This window comes from Cataglyphis hispanica, chromosome 21 (assembly GCF_021464435.1).
Source record: "Cataglyphis hispanica isolate Lineage 1 chromosome 21, ULB_Chis1_1.0, whole genome shotgun sequence".
Lineage (NCBI taxonomy): Eukaryota > Metazoa > Arthropoda > Insecta > Hymenoptera > Formicidae > Cataglyphis > Cataglyphis hispanica.
In genome coordinates this window covers 3,635,546-3,662,523 of record NC_065974.1, presented here as the reverse complement: position 1 = coordinate 3,662,523, position 26,978 = coordinate 3,635,546, and the positions used below count along the sequence as shown (strand labels likewise).

General features: G+C 35.2%; 1 protein-coding gene across 1 annotated transcript in view; it reads left to right on the top strand.

Annotated features, from left to right (window-relative positions):
• The window catches only part of LOC126857505 (uncharacterized), a 127,131-nt gene that overhangs the window by 16,631 nt on the left and 83,522 nt on the right, over positions 1–26,978 (top strand). Inside the window, exons 10-20 of the mRNA XM_050606973.1 lie at positions 37–586; positions 841–1,247; positions 1,388–1,514; positions 1,652–2,113; positions 2,195–2,365; positions 3,017–3,151; positions 4,030–4,135; positions 8,132–8,310; positions 12,036–12,202; positions 13,924–14,125; positions 18,005–18,384. Coding sequence (XP_050462930.1) covers positions 37–586; positions 841–1,247; positions 1,388–1,514; positions 1,652–2,113; positions 2,195–2,365; positions 3,017–3,151; positions 4,030–4,135; positions 8,132–8,310; positions 12,036–12,202; positions 13,924–14,125; positions 18,005–18,384 — 2,886 coding nt within the window. The remainder of the gene's footprint in view (positions 1–36; positions 587–840; positions 1,248–1,387; positions 1,515–1,651; positions 2,114–2,194; positions 2,366–3,016; positions 3,152–4,029; positions 4,136–8,131; positions 8,311–12,035; positions 12,203–13,923; positions 14,126–18,004; positions 18,385–26,978) is intronic.

Genomic DNA, 26,978 nt, shown 5'->3' with positions numbered 1-26,978 from the left:
TATATATTCAATACTAGATTGTTTTCTGATGTTTAGGTCTGATAGAAAATCAAAAAATTGTGCTACTTTTTACTTTAAACATCTGGATACCGATTCTGAGGTGGATTGTCAACCAATTCAGGAATCGTCAAACACAGTCGATGATTCCTCCGAGGAGGAATGGACTTATACTTCTACTCGTCGAAATAATTCGTTTGTCGTTTCGGAGCAGCGTAGGACAAACGTTGTGGTCCGTTTAGATTTTGACGAAAGTCCGCGGATAGCTGTGTCAGAAAATATACATTTTACACAGCCGAAGAATATAAAACGAGATAACGAGAGAGAAATGTCTGCAGAACGTATGCACGATCATGATGCTCAACAAAAGGATAGCGATGATGAAAGAAAGAATGATAAGTCAAGTATCCAAAAATTAATTAAAGAAGTGGAAAATTTGATTGGTGAAGAGCGACATACAGCTTCGCGCAGCTTTTCACAGTTAGTATTCGAGGAGAAGAACATAACGAATAATCATCGAGCTAAGTACGCGCGCGTAAAGGAATGGTTGAAGTTGAACGCGTCGAGAAGTTACGAAGGCAGGTCACAGGTAAATTAAATTATCGATAAACATCTAGAAAAACAGAACACAATGAACAACGATTCTTTTAAATCGAAGTAAATATTTTATTTGATATATAAATTTTGTGTGTAAAGTTGTGTATTTATATTTTTGATACTATTGGTATTTTTAATAATATATTAGTATTCGTATGAAAAATATATTGCGCGAATTTTAGATAAGGATACACCAAATAATAGAATGTATGCTACATTTATAATTACGGTACGTATATATTACAGCCGTTAGATAGTTGCGATGCCAGCGGTGAATATACAACGGAGGAATCCGATGGAGAAAGACAATCGATATCGTCGGACGATTTACAGAGCAGCATAGCGACCTATCGCCGATTCGAAGGCGCTCTCGGGGGTATATCTCAGTCCCCTTCACAAGAGATACTCTATAATTTTCAGAAAACGCCTATTAATGAAGTACCTCCCGATGAGAACACGCCTAAGGTCGTAATGCGCTCTAAACAAAAAGTGAAAGGCTCGAGACCATGGAGCGTTTCTTGTATCTCTCAAATCGGAAATAATTCTAATTTAGCTCAGATGAATGATTCTTTTTTACCATTCTCTATATCTGAGACTGCGCTTCATCAGTTAGTCGCAACTCCACCTACCAAATCTGTATCCTTAGATGCTACGTAAGTGTCCTTTAATAATCTTCGTTTTCGGTTCTTTATTTTTTCTAATCAACTTTTATTCGACATTAATTAATGACTAATTAATTTTTCTTGCAATATAGGACATATTAAATATAATATCAAATATATTTATATTGCAGAGGAACACGGAAATCATTTAATTCCACATCTACTTTGTTAGAAGAGTCTCTTATATGCCCTGATGATCGCGTAGTTAGAAATATTTCATTTCGCAGAAAAAAAAATAGATTGCGTAAAAAAACTTTGGTAAGAGAAATTCTAGATTAACACGAGATTATATAGATCATATTTGTTAAATGTGTTTTTTTTTTTCTTCGAATTATTTTATACATCAAAACACGTCAAATAAATATGTGATAAATTTTCAACTTACATTTATTTAGGGTCGTAAGAGCGAATCTAGTTCGGAAAGCGTGCATGCCAATCATCATTCGGCAGGTAGCGATGGCAGCTCGAATCAGCAACGCTCGTCTCGCAAAATGAATCTAAGTCGCACAATGCATTCAGTTTCAAAAGAAAACTGCCACAGTCGTTCGACGACTCTTGTTAAATCCGGTTCTTTCTCGGGCTGTACTGTCTATCAACAATTACACGCAGAAACGGCGATTGCTAATAGTTCTACGCCGCTCAGACTACTTTGTTGTAAGCCAATTATTTCAACATCGGAGATTGAAAGCGAAGATCATAATTATGCTCAAGGACATCTCCCTTCCGATAATAATATATTGAATAACACAGTGAATAGTAAAGAATTAACCAGTCAGCAGTTAAATGTAGACAGTGATGTAGAAATGAACAGTCTTGGTAACAATTCATTATATGAACAAGCTTGGGATAATTACCAGGTGATACAAAAAATTGTACAGCATTTTTAATAAATGCTTATAAAGTATTGCTCTATATTTATCAATTTATTAATTTTGCAGGAGAAGTATATGAGTGAAGCTTATAGTGAACCATTAGATGTAGAAATGGCTCGACGATTATTGGATTTTGGAGATGATTATCGAAATTTCCTCGATAGTCAATCAGAGTGCGCATCCAGTATAAGCGCAATTCCTGCTAGTTCGCCATTACCTAAGATTCGCACATATCATGTAGGTCCTGTACTATTATTCTTTCTTGATCAAGTATCTATATTCTTTCTATAAAAAGGCCATTGTTGTAAAAAGAAAGTTAAATAATAATACATTAATAATTTTTATGTATCTATATAATATTTGAATATTGTGCCATTTTCTATTATGTTTATTGATAGAAATATACATTGATAAAACATCTTAAATCATCACTGCGTAAATCACAGTCATGATAAATAAACTTTTCAAGCAATATAGAAGTGTTTTATTTTTTCATAATATGATTATTAATTATATGAAATTTTTGAAATGTCTTATCTAATTATGATATAAATTGTAATAAAAGTATATTAACTTTCTAATTTACATGTATTGTGATTTCTCTCTTCTAGAGTTGCTTTTGATAAATCTTAAAATAAAAAGATATAATAGCAATATATATTATTGATAAATAATCAAAAATTAATATTAGAAAAAGAGATTGAAAGAAAGATAAAACATTTGCATAACATCAATGTTAAAATAATGGCTTGAGCATTTATGTATGATATATATGTGGATTGTACCTATATATAATTTTGTGTGTATTCCACGAGAAAAAGAAAAAGAAAAGAAACATCATTTGCATTATGTAATCAATACTCATGCAAACTATAATACGTTTTTTAGGAAATTGGCGATAGTACGGAAGAGAGTGATAATGATGAAGAAAATTTACGAAAAATCGTAGAGAATTCACAATCACAGCTTATACTTGCTGAAAATACTTTTGTAAAATCCAATGGCGTGATTCCTGCAGAACTCGTACGTATTTTGTTATTCATGTTTGCAATAGAATGTCCCCCTGTATGCGTATCAAATTATAAATGCTTTTGGAGCCTAGTTTTTGCTTTATCCTTTACTCGTTTTATTCGTTATTTTGTTTCATCATGTAGGTAGTAATTATATTAAGTTGATCATAAATACTATTAGGCATACATGAATATATAAAACATAGTTTAAGTTTATTTTATAACATTATATTTCCTTTCCTATATTATTAATAGCATATATCACATGCTGGATTAGATCCCAATCTACTTTTTTAGTATAATTTTTATTAGTTATACTTAAAAAACAAAAAATCTTATGTTCTTGTGAGATCAATAAGATTTATGTGTATATCTATATTTCGATTCTATAATTTTATTATATATTAAAGTTAACAATTTTTTAATTTATTATTAAGGTTTATACACAGTTTTATGTATATATATATATATATATATATATATATATATATATATACATAAACTGTGTATAAAAATATATATATATATATATATATATATTTTTTTTCTTTAAAGGAAAAATTGAGATTATAATAATAATTATCTTCCCCCTTTAAGATCTTTAAAACCATTTCTTTATTATTTTTTATATTTTTTTTCTATTATAAAAATTCTATGTAATAAGTGTCATTAAGTCCTGCACTATTATTTTCGGATACATAAACTGTCATGATTGCCTAATTGTAATTGCTAAAACGCGCAAGCTATTTTTTATTATATATATTAGCTACGATAATAAAATAATGTAATAAATTGATTAATAAAAATATACTTTATGTTCAATTTATGTGACATGATATGACAATTGACAGACACAGTAGTTAATCGAGTTTACCTTTCTATCTCTAATAGGCCGAAATGGAGTCTGCGTGTAAAGAAAACTTAGGGTGTTTGCAGATTGTATTGGACTCGCAGAACGGATACTTGCGAAATGAAAAATATTCGAAACAAGTTCGCGGTGAGTACGATCAGTTAATTAATTTCATATCGTTTCTTTATATAATTATTGCTTTGTGCTTATTACTTTGGTCTGAGGGAACTTACTCTGTTGCTTATTTTTTCTGATAGAATAAGAGATAAAAATTATCTTTAATAATTTTTATATTATTGCATGTTAATATACATATAGCACTAAGTTGTTTTTGTACAAAGAGGCGCGAAACATGATCGCATTATTTCATCGTATCTAATTTTTATCTTATTTTATCGGTATAATCGTCTTTATTTTTTCGAATGGGCAAATAGATAGCGAAAATTTGAGTGTGCGCAATTTTATTGTGTAAAAATTTTACGATTCTGTTTGAAAGCTACTAAAAAAGTAATTATATGCTTCTGTGCTAAAATTACTCGTAATCTACTGTCATTATAAAACCGGCGCTCTAATTCAATCATTTTATTGTTCGTGCGCACGTTGTCGAATATCTAATTAGAAAAAACTTAGGCAAAAGAAAAGCATGAATTCGGTTTTAATCTTGTTTAATTATTTTATATATGTATTTATTTTATTTTACACATATATTTATTTCTCTCATTTATGTAATAAATATCTTTAAATAAATTTGTTTATTAGCATGTATTATAAAAATAATAGCATGTGTAATATCTTCTATATTATTTTAATGCGTTTTGTGTTTATTATGATTGTAATTATTATTCAATAAATACGGCGTTTTGAGCATTTTAACTAACTTTGCAGATTTATATATATTTGTTTTAAATAGAGGTAAAAGAAATATTGTTAAAATTATAAAAGAAAGAAAAAGAATTATAACACTAAAAAGAATATTATGCGAGACAATGAGATATATATAATAAGAATTAAATATTTTATATATATAAATTTTATTTATATAAATTCGATATTATATCTAGTAATAAAAATTAACTGACACAAAATTTATCATAATTAAGATAGGCTGTATAACGCACAATCATATATCTGTAATACAAAAATTTAGATTGACGTTAAAGAAAAAAACACTATACTTTCTAGCCAACGTAGTTCGAATATAAACATATCCGGAGATAAGAGAAAGTAGAAAATATCTGTACTTTCAAAGTCATATTCGCATTATGTATATAAATAAATCGCCTCGCAATATTATTCATTACAGACGCATCGTCGTTAGTAGTAACACATTCGCTAAGAACTTTCGATTATCTCTCGGATCAGTGTCAAGTCAAGCAGATTAACGACAAATTTATTTCAATCGTAAATTCAATTAAGTCTCCAACAGTGGGTGCACGTGGGTGCCAAGGTGCGCGTAGGTGGACACGCATTCTCGCGGTCGTATCTCGTGGTATCCGAGAGTCTCTCATGCCTTATATAAACTAAACGACTCTCCCCTATTATTAGAGAGTTTATAAAAATACGAATCTCGCGCTACCGCGAGCGCATCTCGCTGTTCATTCGCGCGCGCTCGCACGCTCGTACGCTCGCTCGCTCGCTCTCTCTCTCTCTCTCTCTCTCTCTCTCTCTCTCTCTCTCTCGTATCGCGATTGACTTCAGGTGTCACGTGGGATCGCAGTGCTCGCGCCCGCGAACGCGAATGTCGTCGCAGTGTTTCAATACGCTCGGATCAAGTCGGACGTCACCGGACGTTCGCTCGTCGTAGTGTTTTATCTAACTCGCGTCGCGATCGCGATTCTCTCCCCCCAAAAAAAGAGAGATACCGCTCATTCCGGAGGATCGACATATCGGAGAGCCCGTTACCTCGAGTTTTTCACTCTGGCAACATTACTGGCTCTAATGCTCGCGCAAAAGGAGAAGATAGCCTCGAGCGATTTGCGTACGTATCTGCTGCTTCCGTCACGATTGTCTCATTATTATTGCGCGCTCGCGCACTTAGTTCTGTATCGTAATTTATCATGAATAATGTTTTATCCTTCGCGCAATCGAGATTTGAAGTCTTTTTTACAGCATGTCATATTACTTGTGGCGAATGTTCATTACCGAACGTTCTCTCCGAGCGACGTATTCAGTTTTTTTTTTTTTTCTAATATAATTGCCGCCATGTTTACGCGAAAGGAAATAACGGTTTCTATATTGTTTTGGATAGTTTTCGTTTGAAAATTCTTTTTATACTTCTTTGTCATAACACTGAAGGATTTGTATTGGTATTTCATAGGCAATACGTGCTGAATATTGCGAAATTGCAAACGGCATGTATCCAAAAATAACAAAAATGCTGTTAATGCGAAAACATTGAGTGCATATACAAACGAAATTAACGTAAATATTTAAATTTACACACAAAGCACACACGCCATGCGCGCGCGCGCGCACACACACACACACACACATACACACGAAAAGATTAAAGAAGAAAAATTATGATAGAACATTGAGATAATATAAGAATTGTTATCAAAGAACGGCGCGTATTTTAAATTCTCTCTCTCTCTCTCTCTTTCTCTTTTTTCTCTCTCTCTTTCTCTCTCTTCTCCTCTTCCTCTTTCTCTCTTTTATTTTATATATTTTTTTAAACTGTTTTATATTAGGTCAACAGTTACATTAATCGTCATCTACCCGGAACTTTGCATTGTCGGGAACAATGATATAAATGCCCGTGTAACGCCAAATCCGTTACTTGCCAAATTCATCAATCATCCTTTCTCTCGTGATATCGTTTCAAACGTCACGACTGCGCGCGCTAACTCTCGACAATCGTGTCCGTAATTGTCGCTCCACTTTTCCGGAACGGAATTGCGATTAGTTTCGGGAAAGTTATCATCTGTATCGAAACATTTCTAAGAACGCGAAGAAGCTTGGATAAAAAATATACATCCATCGCGTAAAATATTGCATTCAACGCGAAACTTTCTTATTTCACTTTTAGAGTAACTGTTCGTTATATTCATACGTTGAATTTGTATTGGGCAATTCATAGGCAATATGTCGTTTCCGCAAAAGGGACGTCGTGGGTTGCGTCGTTTAAAAACGTATGGGCGGACTTGCATTCGATGCCAATTTACGCTCTAGCGATCATATGCGACGAAGCATACGATCGCACGGTGCATATATGTATCTCATATGCACCACACATGTGAGTTTTACTAGACGCGCTATTATGTTTAAGCTGCATTCTGTACGATCATATCCTGTAGTTCAAAACACACATGATACTTTCGAATTTTTCCTTTAACGCTTCCGTATGCGTTTTTCAGCGATTTCTCAAATGCAAAACGCAATATAACTAGAGGTATTATTAAAACGTTATGATGTGTTCATTCAATCGTTATTTGTTTTTTATCCACTATATTTATGTCATTTGCATTGTATGTATACATGCGGTTTTGGTATAGAAAAAGTGGCCTCTATAAAAGAAAGCGACGAACAGAAAAGAGGTCATGAAAGTCGTACGGTACAGATATAAGCCTCTTGACCTTTAAGATTTTTTTTTTATCCACAATCGTTTTACATAACCGGTCGATCAGAAGCATATAAATCGTCACAGAACACCGTTATTACGAATAACAGTATTGCTCTTCAAGAAACTCGGAAATGAAAAAAACATATAGGATAATAATTGCCGGTTTCCTTCCTTTCACCTGCTTCCTGAGAATTTTTAAAAGGAAGAAGAAAAGGAAACAGTTAATCATACAAGTGCGCGCATTGAGTGTCAGAAATGTTAAAGTATCATCCGTAAAAAAATATAAGTTTTGCATGCTCTTGTATGTTAAATTAATATATATGATAGCGTTATATATTAACATTTTTTACTGAAAATTATATACATGTTTTTTAAATAATTTTGAAGAAAAAAAGGGAATAATTAAAATTTTAATAATTTTTTATAAATAATTTACACATTTTTAAAATACTTTAAATATTCAGAACATTTGTTTGATTATCTGAATAAACAGGCATTTTAAAAAAAATTATCATGTGCAATATAAGATATTATCCATTTTAAAAATTATTATGTTACTAATGTTAAATTATATTGTTTAGGTGTGATTGAAAGATGGGAAACTTTGGCAAAACGAGTCAAGCAGGCGCAAGCGGCTGTTCCTCTTCATCGTATGCTGGCTGCCACGCGAACAGATATTAAAGACATACACGATCGACTTTTTAATTATGAAATCGTTTTGGAGCCACATTTGCTTGATGATCGTATTAATAGGATTGTTGTAAGTTGCTTTTTTAGAATTATACATACATATATATATATATATATCGTACATATGTATGTTAGTTTGGGAATGAGTGTTAAGAAAAAAAGTCACTTATAATTTTGAGATTTTATGAAATTAATTGGAGTAGCATATATACATATAGTTGCATTTTTTTTTAGATGCAATTTAATTTTATTTTTCATGCGGAATGTCATATATAGATAGCTTTTATCAGCAGTAAGCATATTGAACGTTACAGTGCATGCACTGTCGGTAAATATACCAGTAGAGATGTGTATCCTCTTCTGCTGTGGAAGATATCCTCTATTGTAATTTGATTGATATTGATAGAGCAGAGATCCTATTGATCTCTTCCTTCTTTTCTCTTTATTTCTTTTGTTTTTTTATTGTCTTTTTATAATGTTTTTTTATTTAATGACACGATTATTTGAAATAGTAAATTAATTGATATTTATATATATCCAAAATAGAGTATAATCGATTTAATATTGATTAAGTGAAAACATACCTTTCTTAAATGAAAAATCTTAGAAGATAATTTATATGCATTTGTAACACATCACAAAGTATCATCATATCAAATTCTTCAAATCACAGCACCGGGTTATTCAATCTTAGAAGATACATTTACGAATTTTGGCATGAAAATATTACTAGAGATAATTTGAATTGATGATCTTGAAAATTCGAAAAAAATTTAGTTTTGAACATGTGATTTACTAACTAATTTCTACAAGTTCTTCGGAAATCGAATCGGAATAAAGGAACGCGTTATTGGAAATGTCTCCGGTACGCGGCGGGTAAGACAGAAAAGTCAGAAGCTCAGGCAGAAAGCTCGCGATCGGGGAGGAGGAACAAAATGAAAGCGGGCGAGGGTGGCGGAGTGAGGGATGAGCGGAGGAGACGATGGTGGAGACGGAGAGATAGAGAAAAGAGAGCGGGAAAGAGCAGTCAGGAACCAAGTAGAGGAGGCAGAGGTAGTGGCGTAAAAGCGTAGTCGTGTCGCACGTACGCTCGTCTGACGGCGACGTGCTCGGCATCGCAACTCTCGCGGAGAGCGAACGCCGGCGAACCTAGCCAACCCCCTGGAGTTCCACTCCCCCCGAGAGTCATCCCCCGATCCTCCCGGCACATCTACCAGCCCTACCGTGTCAGCCCTCCGTGGAAGCCGCTTTCCCTCTCCGTGCCGCACCCCCGCAATATCCTCCGCACCCTCCCCAGTCTCATTGCGAAGACCAAACACATGCTCCCTATCTATCATCAAGATGTATTAGCGTCCAACATTTGCCGGGTGAACTCGTCGCTCTGCTGCATTATGCACGAGATGTGTGTGTAGCTCGCACCGATCCACGCCGGACCTGAAAGCCGCGTTCTTGTTTTACATGTCTCGTTTATAGTCTCGTACTTAAGATCGTCAAAGTCCCCCAATAGTACGACAGTTCCTTTCATGCGGTCATAAGACTCGTGTATTCGTTCGCGGAAACTATAGCTTCATCCTATAGAAAATTTCTAGCCAAAGAACCGTGTGTCCCGTAGAATACATTAATATTACGCGATTCGCTCATGCTTGAAAATACGTACGAACACCATTGTAACAGTACGTGCGTGCGTGTGTGCTCGCGCGGGAGGCCGTCAACAAGCTGATTACACATCGTGGATGATTGTCTGTCGCGACGCACGTGGAGAGTTTGGCGATTGGAATGCAGGCCGCGCTGCGCCGAAAAGCGCAACTGCGCGAGCGAATACAGATTGACGTCCGCGCGAGACAGGATTGAATGTTTCGTTATGTATTATGCATCGCTAAGCGGCACACTATTCGGATTGTACGTGTGCATTCCGCGGCACGTACATTCGACGCGATTCGATCAAGGCTCGTCACCTGCTGATTATGCTATTGCATCATATCCGGACAAACATTTACCGTTACAGCTCGCTCGTCGGTGGAGCTTTACGCTTTATTCAACGTATAAATCAACTTTACGCGATAACTTTTGCGAAAACTTCAGATATGAAGAATTGATGAGATTAACATTAGAATTAGTTGCAATTATATAAATCAATTTTCTCAGTCGGATTAAATGAAAAATTAACTTTATATGTACGACAGTGCTTTTTTATATTTATATTTAATTTAAGTTTATTGCGGTAGACTTGAAAATTTTTTAAAATTGAATCTCTTTTTATCTATTTTTTAGCATTTATTCTTACAAGGTTGAGTATCATAGCGAAAGGAAACGTGCGGAACGCGATACTACGAGGGGACTACGTGGCACAATTAAAATACTGGCAGTGGATCTCCGTTCCACTTAGTATCGCGGAATTACGAGACGTAAAAAGCTAATTCTCTACTTTTACGGGGTACGTGCTTGGTATTATGGGGGAAGGGGGACGATGGGGGCGGCCTCATAGGCATGCAGGTCCCGAACGCGCAGAGCGATCGCTCTGTATACCGAATTCGAATCAATTGATTGGCTGTTGATTGGAAATTGAATTAGATCGGAATGTGCGTGTCTGCGTTGCGAGGGCCTCGGCGGACGAGCAAGGGTAGAATGGTAGTGGCTGCCGCTGGTTATGCGTCGTTGATGCTGATGGCGACGAAGAGACGTGTAGCAGCAGCAGCAGCAGGGTGGTTACGAAAAGAGGGGAGAAGCGGCGCGGTCGCTTCTGCCTTTGCTATGCGTTTGGAATATCAATGACAACCACTTTTCGCCGGACAACGGAGCAAATCCACGCCGCGCACTTCGCAAAACTACCCGCGTTGGGGGCCGCTCTCCTTTTCGGATCGCGCGATTTGCCCCGCTTGACGACGCAAACAAAACCAAACGACTAACTGCCAGCTGCTTATGATGACGAGGATGGGAAAGCGTCATATATTTTTATTAAAATTTTTTATTTTGGAAAAAGAATATAATGCACTCTGATCGAGTGCTTGTTCGATATCGAGCTGCCGTCTGCAAAATACTGCAAACGAGTATTTACCAGCGACAACGCATAGCTAAATATAAGGGTTGTAGGAACACGCGTACGATGCAGTAACCATGTCACGTTGTCACATCCCCGTCGTCCTACCGCGGGACGCGCTATCCGACGAGGACCGCATAAATAAACCCAGGTTTACGATGGCAACGTAGGGCGACGTAAGAGAACGAAAACGAGAGCTCCGCGTTTCTCTTCTCTTCCCCGTTCCATTTCTCTCGCTCATCGCGTGACGAGGAGAAGACCTCAGGGAAGCTCGTAAAGCTCGTCCTTGCGGTCATCTCGCGCGTCTTATATCCTCTGCCTCGTCTCCTCCGTTCTTAAAAGTAATTTCCTTCTCTTCTATCGGAGGACTACCGAACAAGGTTTGTTACATCGATGCATTATATCTTCGTCGATCCTGCATGTATCAAGTACGAAATGCTGTCTCTTTTATACGTTTCCGTATCAAAAATCAATTTAGAAGACAAGAGAATAAATAAACTACGGAATATTATCCGATTGGCATACATGTCAAGAGTATTTTGATGTTTCGATGTATACATAAGGTACATAAAAAAAAAATATCTCACTTAGATTCTACCATGCGTATCTGTTTAGCAGGAGTTCTTAGTCCGTGGCCACTTTATACATCACCTTCACCCTCGAGCGACCCCTGCGCGTTTGCCCCTGCATCGCGCGGGTAATTCGTTTGAGTTAGGCGAGCCAGCCAGCTACTAAAAATGTATATTTTATGTTTGCAGGCCGACATAGCTGTTCTGAATGACCGCAAGGTCAATGCGATGTTCGTACTGAATGTCTCCGTGCATCGAATGATCCCCGATCTCGGTGCCTCCGCGCCCTTAATCTGCACAACCCTTAAGGACGGTGTGGCGGACCTTTATAGGATACACGACGAGACACTTCAAAAGTGAGTGATCACACATTACACATTACTTGTTTCTTAAATCAAACTTCCAAGATATATATATATATATATATATATATATATATATATATATATATATTGTATTTTAAATTATAAACTAAAAGTTTATTTTGTTTTTTGCTTTGATTGTTTTATAAATGTACAAATGATTAATTAGAAATTAGAAATTTATTTTTGTGAATAAAAGTTAATATATGGCTTGATGTGGATTTTCGGGAAATCACGTTACATTAATACGAGAAATGATTTGATAGTTTCCTTGATTAATTTGAAGTATATCTTGACTGCGGGGTTCAACGTTATATCCCGTACAGAATAGTTGGTACTGGATCATTGGCGGCCGTTTGCCGGTCGACGTGTGACGTTAGGCAAATATTTTGAGAGGTAATGAAGCCACTAAAGCAAACAGCGGAAACCGAGAGCGGCATAGGTACCGCCAGTAAGGGCTCTTCTCGTTGGGATTTTGACCCGTGTCGCGGGATTACTAGCTTTAACGGAGATCGCGTTTAATCATGGCCCTTTTCTACGTGATGGCTCCGACAGAAAAGCGAACAGATCGAGATTCAAAGGGTCAATATTCGATTCTTCTGCGATATTTCTCAATCTTTTGACCACTGATATTTTATCGATATGAAATATTAAATATATATCTCTTCTTTTTTATAAAAAATCTTCTTTTTTTTTTTAATTATACATTTCTATTTTAATTCACTCTGAATTTACAAATTAAGGAGAGAGAAAGTGATTTTTAAACATAAAAATATTTAATATCGTAATTAATTTAATTATAAAAAATTTTCTAACACGATCTGCAGTTTTTTCATGATTATTTAGTCACTAAATCATTAACTATTTTAGAATGATATAAATAATATTTTTGTGTGTAATGATACTTTTTTTCCAGTGAGCGAAGAATAGTTAGCGCGATCATTACAACCCCCTTTTAATTTCCATATGAGCACTCGAGTCCCCTCTTTGATAGGGGTTTAGGCCATTCAAACGGGTTTACCACTGACCCATTGGGATTTGCAGAGGTCAATCCTATCCCTACGTTTGATATGGAAAGACACTTCTATTCTTGTGGCGAGAGATGATTTTCATAAAGAATAGTTATCAAATCTTTCGAATTATTCGTACGATTAATGGATCTATCCATAAAAGAAAAAAATTTTATATAAAATTTTTATCAATGTAAAAATATCTACATCTGATAAATATCAATTTTTCGTCTTTCTGGCGAATACGCCAATGCGGGAAAGATGCACAACCAGCCTTCCTCGATTCATTCGTACATTGGCTAGGGACGTTCAGATTGACCTGGAATAAAGTGTTTTTATTTGCCGATAGTGCCGGAGGGAGGGCCTACTAATAATTTGGCGTCTTAATGTTTACGCAACGGCTTTACCCTCTTTCCGTTTTTTATTGTATTGACTTGCATGATTTTTCTGCACAAATTTGTTTCGCGTTCTTTATATTCACCCTTTCGAGAAGTAATGAATAATTCATCTGAAATAAACGAAATAAAAATAAGAGATTTTTCTTTTTCTCTCATTCAAAGTAATAATATTTTCTAAAATATTATTTATTTGTGTATATTATATTGATATTTTATATAATGTAATGCGAAGAAATTCATCGCATAATTATAGCTTTTGCAATGTGACGTAGTTTATAAATGTGCGAATCCGCGCTTTTCTTTTTAGATGTAATCAGCAATTGCGCGCCTTGCAAGACGTACAACAGTTTGGTACATGCTTGGCCGAACTCCAATCCGCTCTACAGAGGGACAAAGAATCTTTGGCGGTCTTGGACGTAGCCGTGCAAGCGGGAGCCACTCCGAGAATCGCCTCCTCTGTCAGTCACTTGGCCCGGGTTCTATCCGAGAGACAAGACATCAATTGTCAGGTATTGTTTCCAATTAAAAATAAAAAATTTTTTTTATTGATTACGTTTGATCGAAAAATAATAGTAAAATATAGAATTTCGTGTATATAATATAGTAATCATTTTCAAAGTTATAAGAATTTGAGTTATATTCTCTTTAAATTGGCGCAAATGCTTTTACCGAATATTTGTATTTCTCAACATGACAAGATAAAGTTAACAAACTACGAAATCTTTCCTAAATCATTTGTCAGATATCCCCAACGCGTTCTTGATTTTCAATCGGTTAGATGGCTGTTAGCAATTATTCAAGGCCGGGTGGGTGGGGTAACGGTTCCCAGAGGTATCGCTTGTGTGCATAAAACCATTTCCCCGCATAGATTGGGAGAGTCGCGGGTCCCTGGGATGTAACTTACCTAAAGGAAAGCGAGATTATAATGCGGATTGTATATCCCGTATTTCCGATACGTCACGCTAAATCGGTTTGCAAATTGCGTTCCTCGGATTGCGCCGTACAGATTTGCCAGAGATACCATATCGACCTTTCTCCTTTTTTCGATTAGCACATGCGCTATTAAGCAATGGAATTATATCATATCTTGTTCGAATCATATCATGTTATCCAATTTATTATTCCGATAATACTTTAAAATAAGTCAAATTTTTTGTGTTTTTTTTTTTTTTTATTTTATCGTTATCGGCAAATCTTTTGTTTTTTCTTTTATTTTATCGTTCAAAGATAGTAAGAATATATTTGTACGTAGCTTCTTTTCGTATTAAAATCATTCAGAAAGTAGAAATTACACATATATGAGAGTATATACACATATTGCATTATATACACACATATGGCGCACGTTAAGAGATAAATCTTCGACTAGCCTGAACACGCTCGAGGTTACTCGAAGGAGGAAAAGAAGGGGGCCAGGTCAGAGGGGTACGTTTGACAGATGATACTTGTCGATATCGCGTCTCCGTTAAACGCCATCACATCCCCCTATTTCCACCATATCCGTCTTTAATTTGCATATAAAGTAAATCTTTTGGCAAGCTCGTTTTACGTTGGGTTCTTTGCTTTATGGACGTAAAGGAGAATAGTTGAAGGTGCAGCGGGCGTTGGTAGGTCCGCGACCGCGATTTTCGATCGGTCCGCTCGTTTACCTTGTCGAGAAGACGTACTGCTCGGTTCTTCGGAGATTCACGTATCTGATAGAAGCTATTCGTATAATATCGAATATCGTAATCATATGCACCGTATGAATGTTTATAATTAAATGTGTAACACCATTAATATTAAGAGAATTAAATAGGAATTTACTATGCGACGATTACTTGGATAATATTGCTAATTAATTATAAAATAAAAATTAATATTTTTTGTTGCAAGACAATTATTAGTATGAAAGATATTGTATATAATATTGTTCTATCTATAAGCCGAGGATACTTTTGACAGCTTGTACCTGACTCTGTTCTCGACGCCGACGTATCGGTTGTAGGTGCTTCATAACAATTTCCAATTGTCCCCATGCTCATTTCGCCTGTCAAGAAGACGTACGACTCGCGACACAATACTCTCTCACCAATAATAGGAGCCTTTCCTTTCGTCTCGTTTCTTCTCCTTTCCATGTGTATCGCGTCTATATTTTAACGTATTCAAACTCCCGTCAAGGCGGTATAATCCGGAAAGTTCTTAGTCTTGCCGATCTACAGCACTCGAGGGAATAATTTCATGCACTTGACATTACGCTTCTCCTTTTTTCTCTCTCTCTTTGTCCCTCTCTTCTTCCATCTTTCTCTTACGACAGTCCTCTCGACTTCACCTATCCCTCTTCCCCCTCTTCCCTTTCTCCAACCATCCCTGTCTCTGAGAGCCGAAGAAGAGGGAAGGCTACGATAAAGCACTCGACATTACAGTCTTTCTTTTCCTTGTAACGTTACAATTCTTTATTTCCTTGCGCTTTTATCCCCGAGACGGCGGAGCGTGAAGATAAATTATAAAATTATAAAAATATTTTAAATATGATTTTTTTCTACGAATCGCTCGCATATATTTTTTCGCATTATCTCGAATTGTCAAAACTAATAGAATCGCGTGGCGAGTCCGGGCCGACAGCTAGTTTACAAGCCGCAAAAAATCCATAAGTTTTGATAGGTAGTAAATAAAATATTAGCCGATGTATGTGCGAGCCGCTGCTGTGTGTTGGAAACCGGAGGAGATAAGTTTCGGCGCCGGGATACAGCGAGTCCGAGTTGCTGTCGAGGGTGTTGGCCATCTCAGAGCCAGCGGCTCCCTAGGGAACTCCGATCGTTAATCGCCCGAACGATTCCCTTTCGCGTCACGTACGGGAATGGCCCGTGGAATCAGCGTAAAAATACAAATTTAATATCAACCGTTGTGGAGGTAGAACGAGAGGCTGCTATGTCCGATCTGCGCTTCTAGTCCGTGTCGTCACTAAAAATTCTCTTTTGCTACGCGAACAGTTCATCAATCGCGCACTTTCAATCCTCTATTAATAGTAGACATAATAGTAGACATAATAGTAGATATAATAGTATCTATATAATAAATATATATATATATATATATATATATATATATATATATATACTATTTCGAGAAATATGCTTTTGAATGAGATTTTTCTTGCTTTTTTTTCATCTCTTTAATACATATAATTATATAAATAATTTTGCGGAATTTCACGTTTTTCCTCGTTTTTGTCTTTTGAGGATCGGACTGGATTTTACATTAGCAGATAAACGAGTCGACTTTTTTGTAGCTGTACGCGCGATGCGAGATATTTTTCCTCTTATTGTGCTTATATATGTGTGTATGTTGTATATATATATGTGTATGTTTTGTGAATGTAACCGGAAATAAGAAGTTTCTTTCAGTTTTCTCGCGCGTGATTGGTCTTTCGGACCGCCGTGGATTCCGTCTCGAGACACTTCGTACCTACTATCTGTTATAAGAGAGAGAGAGAAAGAATATACCGACTTATATATAGGTGAGGTTGAAGGTTGCTACTTGGTATGCGGATCGCGCTTTTCATTACCGGAGGCTCGTTCCCTCCGTCTCTCTACCGTTGCAAACAGCCTAAACCTACCCTTTCTTCCACGCAGCCACCCCTTACCTCTCTCTCTCTCTTTCTCTCGGCTGTCTGTCTACTATTCGACCGCTACTACTGGCATTCTCGCCAGTATTCGCGCCATGCTGTCGCTCTTTCATAGTACAAACGTATCTGATCCAAGACGCATATTTTTCTTGCGAAAATATATAGCGATGATTTATTCTTTATTTATTTATACGTGAGAATGAGAGAAAGAGAGGGAGAGAAGAGAGAATCGTACCGATAAAAAATTTGAACAGGTCCCTGAACCCATACGTTCCCAACGGTTATCGCGAAAATCGTATGCAAATCTTTCGAAACGTTGGTTGACGTATCGCGATCAATTTAGCATCTAGCGTCTCCGTTATTCTCGCCTTTCCACCTTACGCCTTCGTCTTTTTGTCTCTCCCTCTCCCTTTTCTCTCCGTACTCTATATAATCGTCTTATACGCTTTTCGATGCCCTCCGGTGATGCGCAAGAGTGGATTATACAATATTCGATATCGTGTCCTCTCCCGGGTATACCCGCACTTATCGGCATCTTGCGATCCGTCGCACGTTACCGTTTCATTGTAGAGGCTGCCTGTAAGATTCCTTCTTTAAGTTACTTTCATGATCGAATAATATTGCGGTAATTAATTAGAAAATACACTTTTAATACATTAACTGCATTAAGCATATTATTAATAATGAGCAAATAATTTTTGTTATATCGCGTGATTTATATGATATTCGTTGAATAAATTCGATTATTAACTATCCGTGCTCCGTGATTGTCATGTTTCAGAATGATGCGGTGCTGAATGACGCAAGAACGGAGGAGGTGCACTGCATAAAATTTGCCGCTACTTCCGCGAGCAATCTCACACAGGAGGGCGGATCCCTCTCCGACAGCGGGATCTCCGATGGAAGCGGAAGCGAGCAGGAGCTGAGCAAGCGCGAGCACAGGTTAGCGAATCTTCGCAGAATAACGCGGAACTTAGAGGCACAGCTCGCACCGGGCAGCAAGGCCCTGGACGAGCTGTGGAAGAGGATCGAGGACGCCGAGAGCGACCTGCGCGATTTACAAAGGCAGTGCAGGGAGCTCATTGTACGCACGGCGGCGGCGAGCATGGACACGCGTGCCACCAAGCGTACAGCAACCAATCAGATTCATTGTCCTGCTGAGTAAGTACGATCATTGTCGTCGATTTTTTTCATAATTTCCCGTAATACAGTATTGGACTGTTATAAGAAAAATGCTCGTTTCTACGACAAGCCACAATGGACTTGGTTACCTTGCAACAACTGTCTTCAATGCTGACGAATATTTGTCGAATATTCAGATAAGGCTTGAGACGGAAGGATCTTTCTTATAATGGTCCGATCTGCTTCAAAATTTTTTTCACTCATCCGAGAGTATAAAGATTACGCGTGAAAATGTAAATGACATTGCGTTAACGATCGAATAATTAATATTGCATTATATACGATGACGCTTGTTTGCATGAGATGATTCAATCGAATCGGATAAACGCGAGCAAATGCTCGCCCAAATTTATTGAAATATTTGAGAATAAGACTTGGTTTGCGCGGGATTAAGAAACGCCTTCTCTCGCTCACATTCCATTTGCATAACGTCAAAATGGGAAGTGAAGAATGAAGGCGACTATTTAGATGTGACGACGCGCGAGGTCGTTGGTCCATAGCGCCAGGCATTAAACGGCTACTCATTTGAATATAAGAACTTTTCCGAGCGAGAGACGACTGTGCACTTCGTCTCTTACGATTATGCACATCTTACGTTAAAACATAAAAGAAAATTTAGACAATAAAGTGAATTGCAGTTCTCTTCATAAGCCGCGCCATTTTCCGCCGTTAATTTTTTGCATTCTTTTGGACTCCTAATATTCTGCGATATTATTATGCCAGAAAAATACGCGTTACATCATAGCTATCATTAACGTTGATTGAGAAAATGATTATTACTCGAGTGATCCGAAAGTGAATTAAATAACGCATTGCCGTGCGAAAATCTAATAGAAAGCATGGAGCTTTTTCGCTTCTTTTCTCATTTGACAACAAATACAATCTTATGCCGTTGACTCAATTACTTGAGATTCCAATTATCACGCGGCATATCTTATTCAACTTTGTTTTAAGGATGTTTTTACGGCCAGGCTCAATCACCGCTCGGTGGTGATGATAGGTTTAGTTTTCACAGGCGTAAAGCATCTGCCACGCCGAGTCGTAAAAAACGGTATAAAAACCCTGCGCCATTTTCCGCAATCGATGATTTTTGCCACATTTTGTTTCTTCTTTTTCTTCTCTTTCTCCCTCCACATCGTAAAGTATAAACAGTTAGATTTTAACGGCAACTCGATGTTTTAAGCCTTTCGTCTTGCCTTCTGCAAATTAAAGCGCAGATGGAGCGAATATTCACAGAAAAATTAAATAATCGCACTTATGTGTAATCTTAATGAAGGAGCAGGATAATCCTAGCTATATAATTGCAAGCGCAATCTCGCAACTTCCAAGTTACGTGCATCTCCAAATTGATTTTCCGGCCAACTTTGCTATTACCGGTTTATTCCCTATTATCATGACCCGTGGGACAGCATAAATTAATTTCTCGCGAGCAAACTCGTTCAAGTTTCTCCTCTAAAATAGTCGACTGTACGTCTGACTAGCAGATTAACACATTATTCAACGAAACAAGATTTATTATAAAGTGTCATATGTACTGAATAAAATTACGATTCAAGATTGAAAAATTGAGAAAAGGAAACCAACAAGTAAGTTATGATATATGTTATAATTATAAAAAAAATATAAAAATATAAAAAAAGCGCGAGAAAATATCTTATGAGTTATAAATAAAATAATACTAAAATGATAATAAATAAATAATAATTTAAATTATTACAAAAATAATAATCCAAATAGGAGTCAAGACAATAAAATTCATGAAAGGAAAACGCGATAAGTAAGTTATGATATAAATAAAATTTATAATATTTATAATATATGATTATTATAATATATTGAAATGCAGAAAAGTACGTTATGATATAAATAAAAAAATAATAATAAAATAATACATCATTAATAATAATCCAAAATAATATAAAAATAATAATTTAAATAAAGGATATATAAATGTTTCATTATCACGTACTTTGCGGCGTTTAATATATGAGTCGCTGTCATACCGACCATTCAAATATTTGTTTTCTTGTTTCCCTATTTTCTAGCAAGCGCAAGAAAGCATCTGATCATGATGTCAATACGCCCAAGAGCGACGCGGAATCGGTGCCAATCACGAAGGACAACGTTGAGGTTGCTAAGGACGACAATCCCGACAGCGAGCCTATTCCTCGGAGCTGGGTCTGGCGAATCTTTAAGTGTTCACAAAGCTGCTGTATCGCTCTTGTCTGCGTGCAGCTTTTCCTGGCCGGCGTCGGATACTTGTTGAAGCCGAACTGTTGCGAGACTACGCTATCTACGCTGTTGTCCCCAACTTGGTCCCGCGATCCCAAGGGACCGCCGCCCGTGTGAGCAAATATACGGCAGGTATACCCGCGTAATATACGCGCAATCGAAAAAAAATATCGACACCAAGGATCAATGATTTTTTTTTGGTGAAAATGGATAATATAATATCCGTTCCGATACACGCGCGGCATCGTTAATTAGAGCGATTAAGTCCGCGGTGTAAAGTCGTTCGTAATTTTTTTCCGCGAGCGCTATCGACATATTATTAGATTGTTTTAATTCTAAATGCCTAACCTCGGCGAGACGCATTCGAGAGACGATGTATGTCATGCTCAACGACTGATTACTCCACTGCCTCGCGTATATCTTATTTGTTTTTATTCCACTATCGAATTATATACGCGAAATTTTATTGACATAAAAAATCATAACTTTTGGTCACAAGTTATGACATATAAACATATTAAAAATATTCAATCAAAGTACGTAATGTAGGAAAACGAAAAGTACATTTCATGTTCTGAGTACGTCAACGCGACGTCTACTTTTACGCGTACAAAAAGTGATAGTTTTCTCGCGGTTAAGTAATTGATTAAATTTGCACGAAAATAATGTGGCCATGAATCTCTCGAACGTCATAATTGAAAATATCCAGATATGCTGCTTCTTGAGGATATTTTTGTATCTGTGGAATGAGACGACATAACTTCATGCATACCGGTGCACTTTTTTTTCTCATCGTTCTGAATTGCGTGAGTCAGCAGCTTATGTTATTGTTGAAGTATAAATATTTATTTATATATGTACATATATACATACAGATCATATATTATATATATATATTTTATTCACTATATATTATTCTTCGAAGGGAAGATAATATTTAGTTTTCTTGTTGAAGAAGAGATAATATCGACATGTCGTGTAATATGGACTTTATACAGTTTTCAAAGAGAGTTCATTTACATTGAATTTCATCGGGGAATGGTACTTGGATTTCAAATTAAGCTTCCTATTTGTTCCAAGCATTCTTCCGCATTGTCGCTTCTAGTGGTTTCCGTTTGTGACAACGAATTTTAACACAACTTTTTTATTCGATATATACTACAATTATACGAGATATCTAATATTTTAAAGAGGATGCTATATTAAATACTATTAATCTTCGAAAAACAAAACTTGTGCATGCAAATTTCTTGTGGAATACGTGCACGATAATTGATACGTATTGATTTCAGATAGAAAGTGCCGTATTTAATTATTAGCAACGGAATTTCTTTTCCGACAAGCTATTTCTCATTGTGAATAATAAATAATACTTATTGTTAGCACATTAATAATTTGGATGTATGTGCATAAAGTATGTACAATTTAGCATCTATTGCATGCGCGTTTATAGCATTCCTGAAATATTTTGCACCTCTCTTCTATTTTATTTTGTTTCATTTTGATATGTGAGTAATAATGTTCAATTATTATTTACTGATGATACTTTTAACATCATATATACATATAATCGAACGGTATGCAAAAGCTCTTAATTATAAAAAAAAAAAAATTTATCAATTTTCTTTCGCGGGTGTCTTTGATATTTGAAGGCACTTGGATTGCAAATAAAAAAATGTCTAATATAAATAGATATAAAGAGAAACGATTTGTGTGCTCAGAGACGAAAAAATTATTTGCCCGCGAAAAGAGAAATAATTTTTAAACATTTTTCAAAAGATTTAATATAGAATGATGTGTATGAAGATGTAATTTGTGGAGATCTATTTTGTAAAGTCTTTTTGAGAGGAGGAATATGACGTAAGAACGAATGGCACGGTTTATACATATCTATATGCCGAAAGTGGCCATTCTGAATTTATATATATATATATATATATATATATATATATATATATATATATACGCGATGCGAAGTAACGAGAAACGCCTTATGGCTCCAATTTTATTGCAAATTTACAATTTGCACGATGCTTACTATGTAAGCGTATTACGTAACGATCCCGATCTATGCATGTGCAGATCTTAAGATCCTCATAAGAGAGGCCATTACCTTCGGTAAATCCGTCTTGATACTTTGCGGATTACATAGAGATAGAGAGAAAGCGAACACAATCGATGTAAAATAAAACCATTGCAACGTAAAGTAATAATGGATTGATATTGTGCGTGTTTCAAAAAATTTTTTGAATCTTTAAATAATACCGTGATATAAAAAAAATATCGAACGTGTGAATCTTTCTTTCTGAAATAGAATTATAAACATTTGCTAAATATCAAATCATCGTTACTTTGCGAGTTCTCTTATTATTACTGACAAAAAAAATCTAGCATATCGATTTATATAAACGGTATGTGGTCGCCAACAATTTTTCTTATGTTACGTGAATATCTGTATACTGCGAATAGTGAATATTCGTTGAGCAGAGTTTTATCATGATTGTCTGAGAAATGAAGATATTCACGGTCATTATGCTTAGACTTGATTTGATAAAGAATTGTATTAACTAGAGGTATTGTACTATTCAGTATCAATATCTCTTTGACGAGAAATTCACACAGTATATATAATGAGACCAGTGTGTTTTTCATATTTTCGAGAGAGAGAAGGATGCAATACAAACATCGCATCAATGATATAGCAGGAGCTTTACATACTTTATTTTAAAGTATAAAGTGCTCTTTGAGAGGCGTATTAAAGAAAAGGAGTTGGCAGGATAAAAAGAACAACCTTTGTACATCTTTCCTGTCGTGTCGCAATAAATCGCAAATAATAGCGATTATCTTGATTAACGAGCATTAGATGAATTGCGAAATATGTGAGTTAGATTCGCGAGAAGAAGAGAAGTTAATCTGAATACTTATTTTTATTTTTAATATCGATGCATGTGAAGTAAATTTACAAGAGAAAATCATGTTTTTTTTTTTTAATTATAATGAAAATGGAGTTATAGTCTTCTTTCAATTATAGTCTTCTATCTTGACTTTTGTCTTCGCTGTAATGGATGTTGATTTTTATTAAGATAATACGGTAATTTATACAAATACAGTTTTATGATGTTTTATAACAAAATTATATCGAACAAAGTTCTTCTTTCACTTTTAATCACAGTCGAAAATCTAATTAGACACCAACAATCTGCGAGATACTTTCTGTGGCCTAATTTGTACAGGAATATATCTCAGTTCCGCTATTTTCTACGAATCTTGATTAATAGTTTAGCGACGCGAGAGAGTAATTGATCTTTATCGTCTGATTATTTTTTTCAGACTTATAAGACATAGTCCACGTAAAAAGTTACTCTTTCCTTTTAGCAATAAAATCAATTTGCAACGTGCATACGAAGAACGAATCGCAATCGAAAGTACGAATTTATTGGATAAATATAATTATTCAATAATAAAGTACATATACGTACTTATGAAAGAAGTGTGTAAGAAAGAATGACAATTATTAGTTGCTCCTTGTTAGAAAAGATTAACGACTGCTTAATGGCATCGAATTTTATGATATAATAATATAGTGTCCCCCGTTACAACGAAATTGCTTGAAAAAAAAAAAAAACAAAAAACAGAAACTCTGACTTGACAAGAATATAAGACTCGATAATCAAGTAAGTTTTGCACTTTAAAAGTTTAACGATTTAATATGAAGATTTACATAACATTTATACGATTGTAGTATTATAAAGTATTATAAAGTATTTGAGTAATCACACATTTTTTCTTTTTTTATACAATATGTGTTACTTAAAATGCTATTGCAGTCTTTCGTATTGCTGCAATATAATAAAAATTAAATAGTATTACTAGAAAATATTTCTTTTTAGAACAGGGCACAAGAAAATAATAAAGATTCAAAGGTAAAATTAAGGTTTTGATTGTAACAATAATTGTTTAGGCATTTCAAACGTATTTAATTTTCGTATCGCGAACGCGACATGATTTTATCTGCCTTATGCACGCGGAAGATAACAATATGTATAAAGTACCTGAAAAATCAAAACGTTACTTATATTATTGTCTGTTCTATGTTATTTTACATGCACGCGGTTGAAGGAATACTTGATAATATTGTAACGATCGTATCACGCTTATCATTGAATATACAACATCCATTTATATTATATTAAGGTTATATTAGGTGTACTTTGCATGTGCCTTTTTCATTATTATCAAAGGAAGCCGTATGTAATTATTGCGATGCTTCACAAAAAAAAAAATAATTAAAGATAAAAAAATATTCAGTTCGATAAGTGCGAACAATGTATTATGATATTCAGTATCTTCGACGACCATCGTTTAACTTATGGAGATCATTGTGATACTGCACAAATTGATGATAATATATTTTTAAAATATTTTCGTGTTTTATCTGAATTTGTTTAGAAACAATTTTTCACGCTAATGAAGAGAAATGATTAGAAACCTTTTTAATAAATTAATTAAAATTAATAAATTTTAGCGGTGCGTATCATGAGTTTTTTCTACGAGATTAAACGACGGTCTTAAAAACCGCTAAGGTTAGCGATAATATTAGTAATAGTATACTTAATAAAAATAGATGTGTATGTGTGTGTAGCATCGCTTCTAATTGAGACACGCGAGTGAGACATAATTTTTAATAATCTTCAACTAGAATTTAAAAAAAAAAAAAAAACAGGGTATAAAGAAAACGTAAAAAGAGTTTAATATAGTATTTAGATATCGTGTTTGAGGCTCAAATAGAAGCGATGAATACAAATTTATTATAAGGTAATAATTATTCATGTTTCACAAACTATCTCATAATTAGTTTATTAATTTCTTCTTTCAAAAATTCTATTAACTTACTTTTAATTTCGTGATCAAAATTTTTATTAATAATTACCAATTTTATTTTATTCAAAAATTTTATTAAAACATTAAAAGTATTTTTTAGCAAAAAAATTTTCTCAGTTTTAAATAATATATATTCTCATTTCTTTCATGATAATTTTTCTATTTAATGTTTTTGACGCTCTCTCAAATATTATTAACGCAAAAGTGGAACGCATAAATAGTGTTACTTTGCAATGATCAGATATTAAAACCATTTTCACTTCTGCATAGACTTCTATATTTATATAGATCTCAATGAAATCATCAAATTGTTTTGCTCAGCTTGCACTTACTCTTGCGGAGCACTCATACTTTCGAATTTCTATTCCATTTCTGTTATAATTTATATCAACGATAGATATCAACGAATCACTGTACGAATCACTGATTGTAAAGTATTATGCCAAGTATCCTTATTGATAATATACTTCAAGGTTTCAAGTATTATACTACACACTTTAGACATCTCGAATAAATTTTGGATTTTTATTCAGAGGTGTTTTTTTTTTTTTTATACTCCACACCCTTGATCCTACACGGAGATGACGAGGAAGGCTTTTATTACGCTTTTATATATAATAAGAAGCGCATTCTGTGCGAATGTTCGAAAATAATACATGTCGCCAGTCCTGACAACAATTTGCGATATTACGGCGTATTGCCGAAAGTTCAATGATACGAGGCAACGCCAAGTATATCCGCGATAATAATGCGCCTGCAATTGATACAGAGGTACGATGATTGCCGTGTTCCTACGTCCGTTTGCGGCGGCCTTAGTGAAGTCGGCGCGAAGGTAGGGATATTAGAGGTTAAAGGGCACTCTCACTATGTTATTACGACTCACACCTGTACCCACAGGTAGGCCAGCGCCAAACAATTTTTCTGCTTAAGAGAATCTACTTAATGGCATGACGACGTTCATTCTCCGTTCTCTCCCTTTCCAACAATAAAAAAAGTCAAAGTTGTAAATAAATTATTATTGCCTCTCAGAAGAACGAATGTCGCGCGCATAAATATAGCCTATTCGACTTAAAGTAATAAAGATAAAGTAATAGAAAAAAATGATAATTATTATGACATATTTGATAATATTATTATGTCATTTTTGAATAATAAATTGATAATGTTGATTTAAATTTTTCGCAAACAATAACGAAAATAAGAAAAAATTATATTATATTTTTGACGAGGAGAAAAGAAATATCTTTTGAATCTTATTATTATTACACTCTACGACAACAATAATTCTCAACGATATGAATATTTGACATTTATGACGTTTATTGACAAATATATATTATAATTGGCAAATTCGAGTTGTAGCCATTTCACGAACCCTAACGACAAACCGAGCGAGGACTGAATTATTTTTTACGGAAAAGAGCAAATGGGCCGCATCGTACTGTCGTTCTATGACTCCT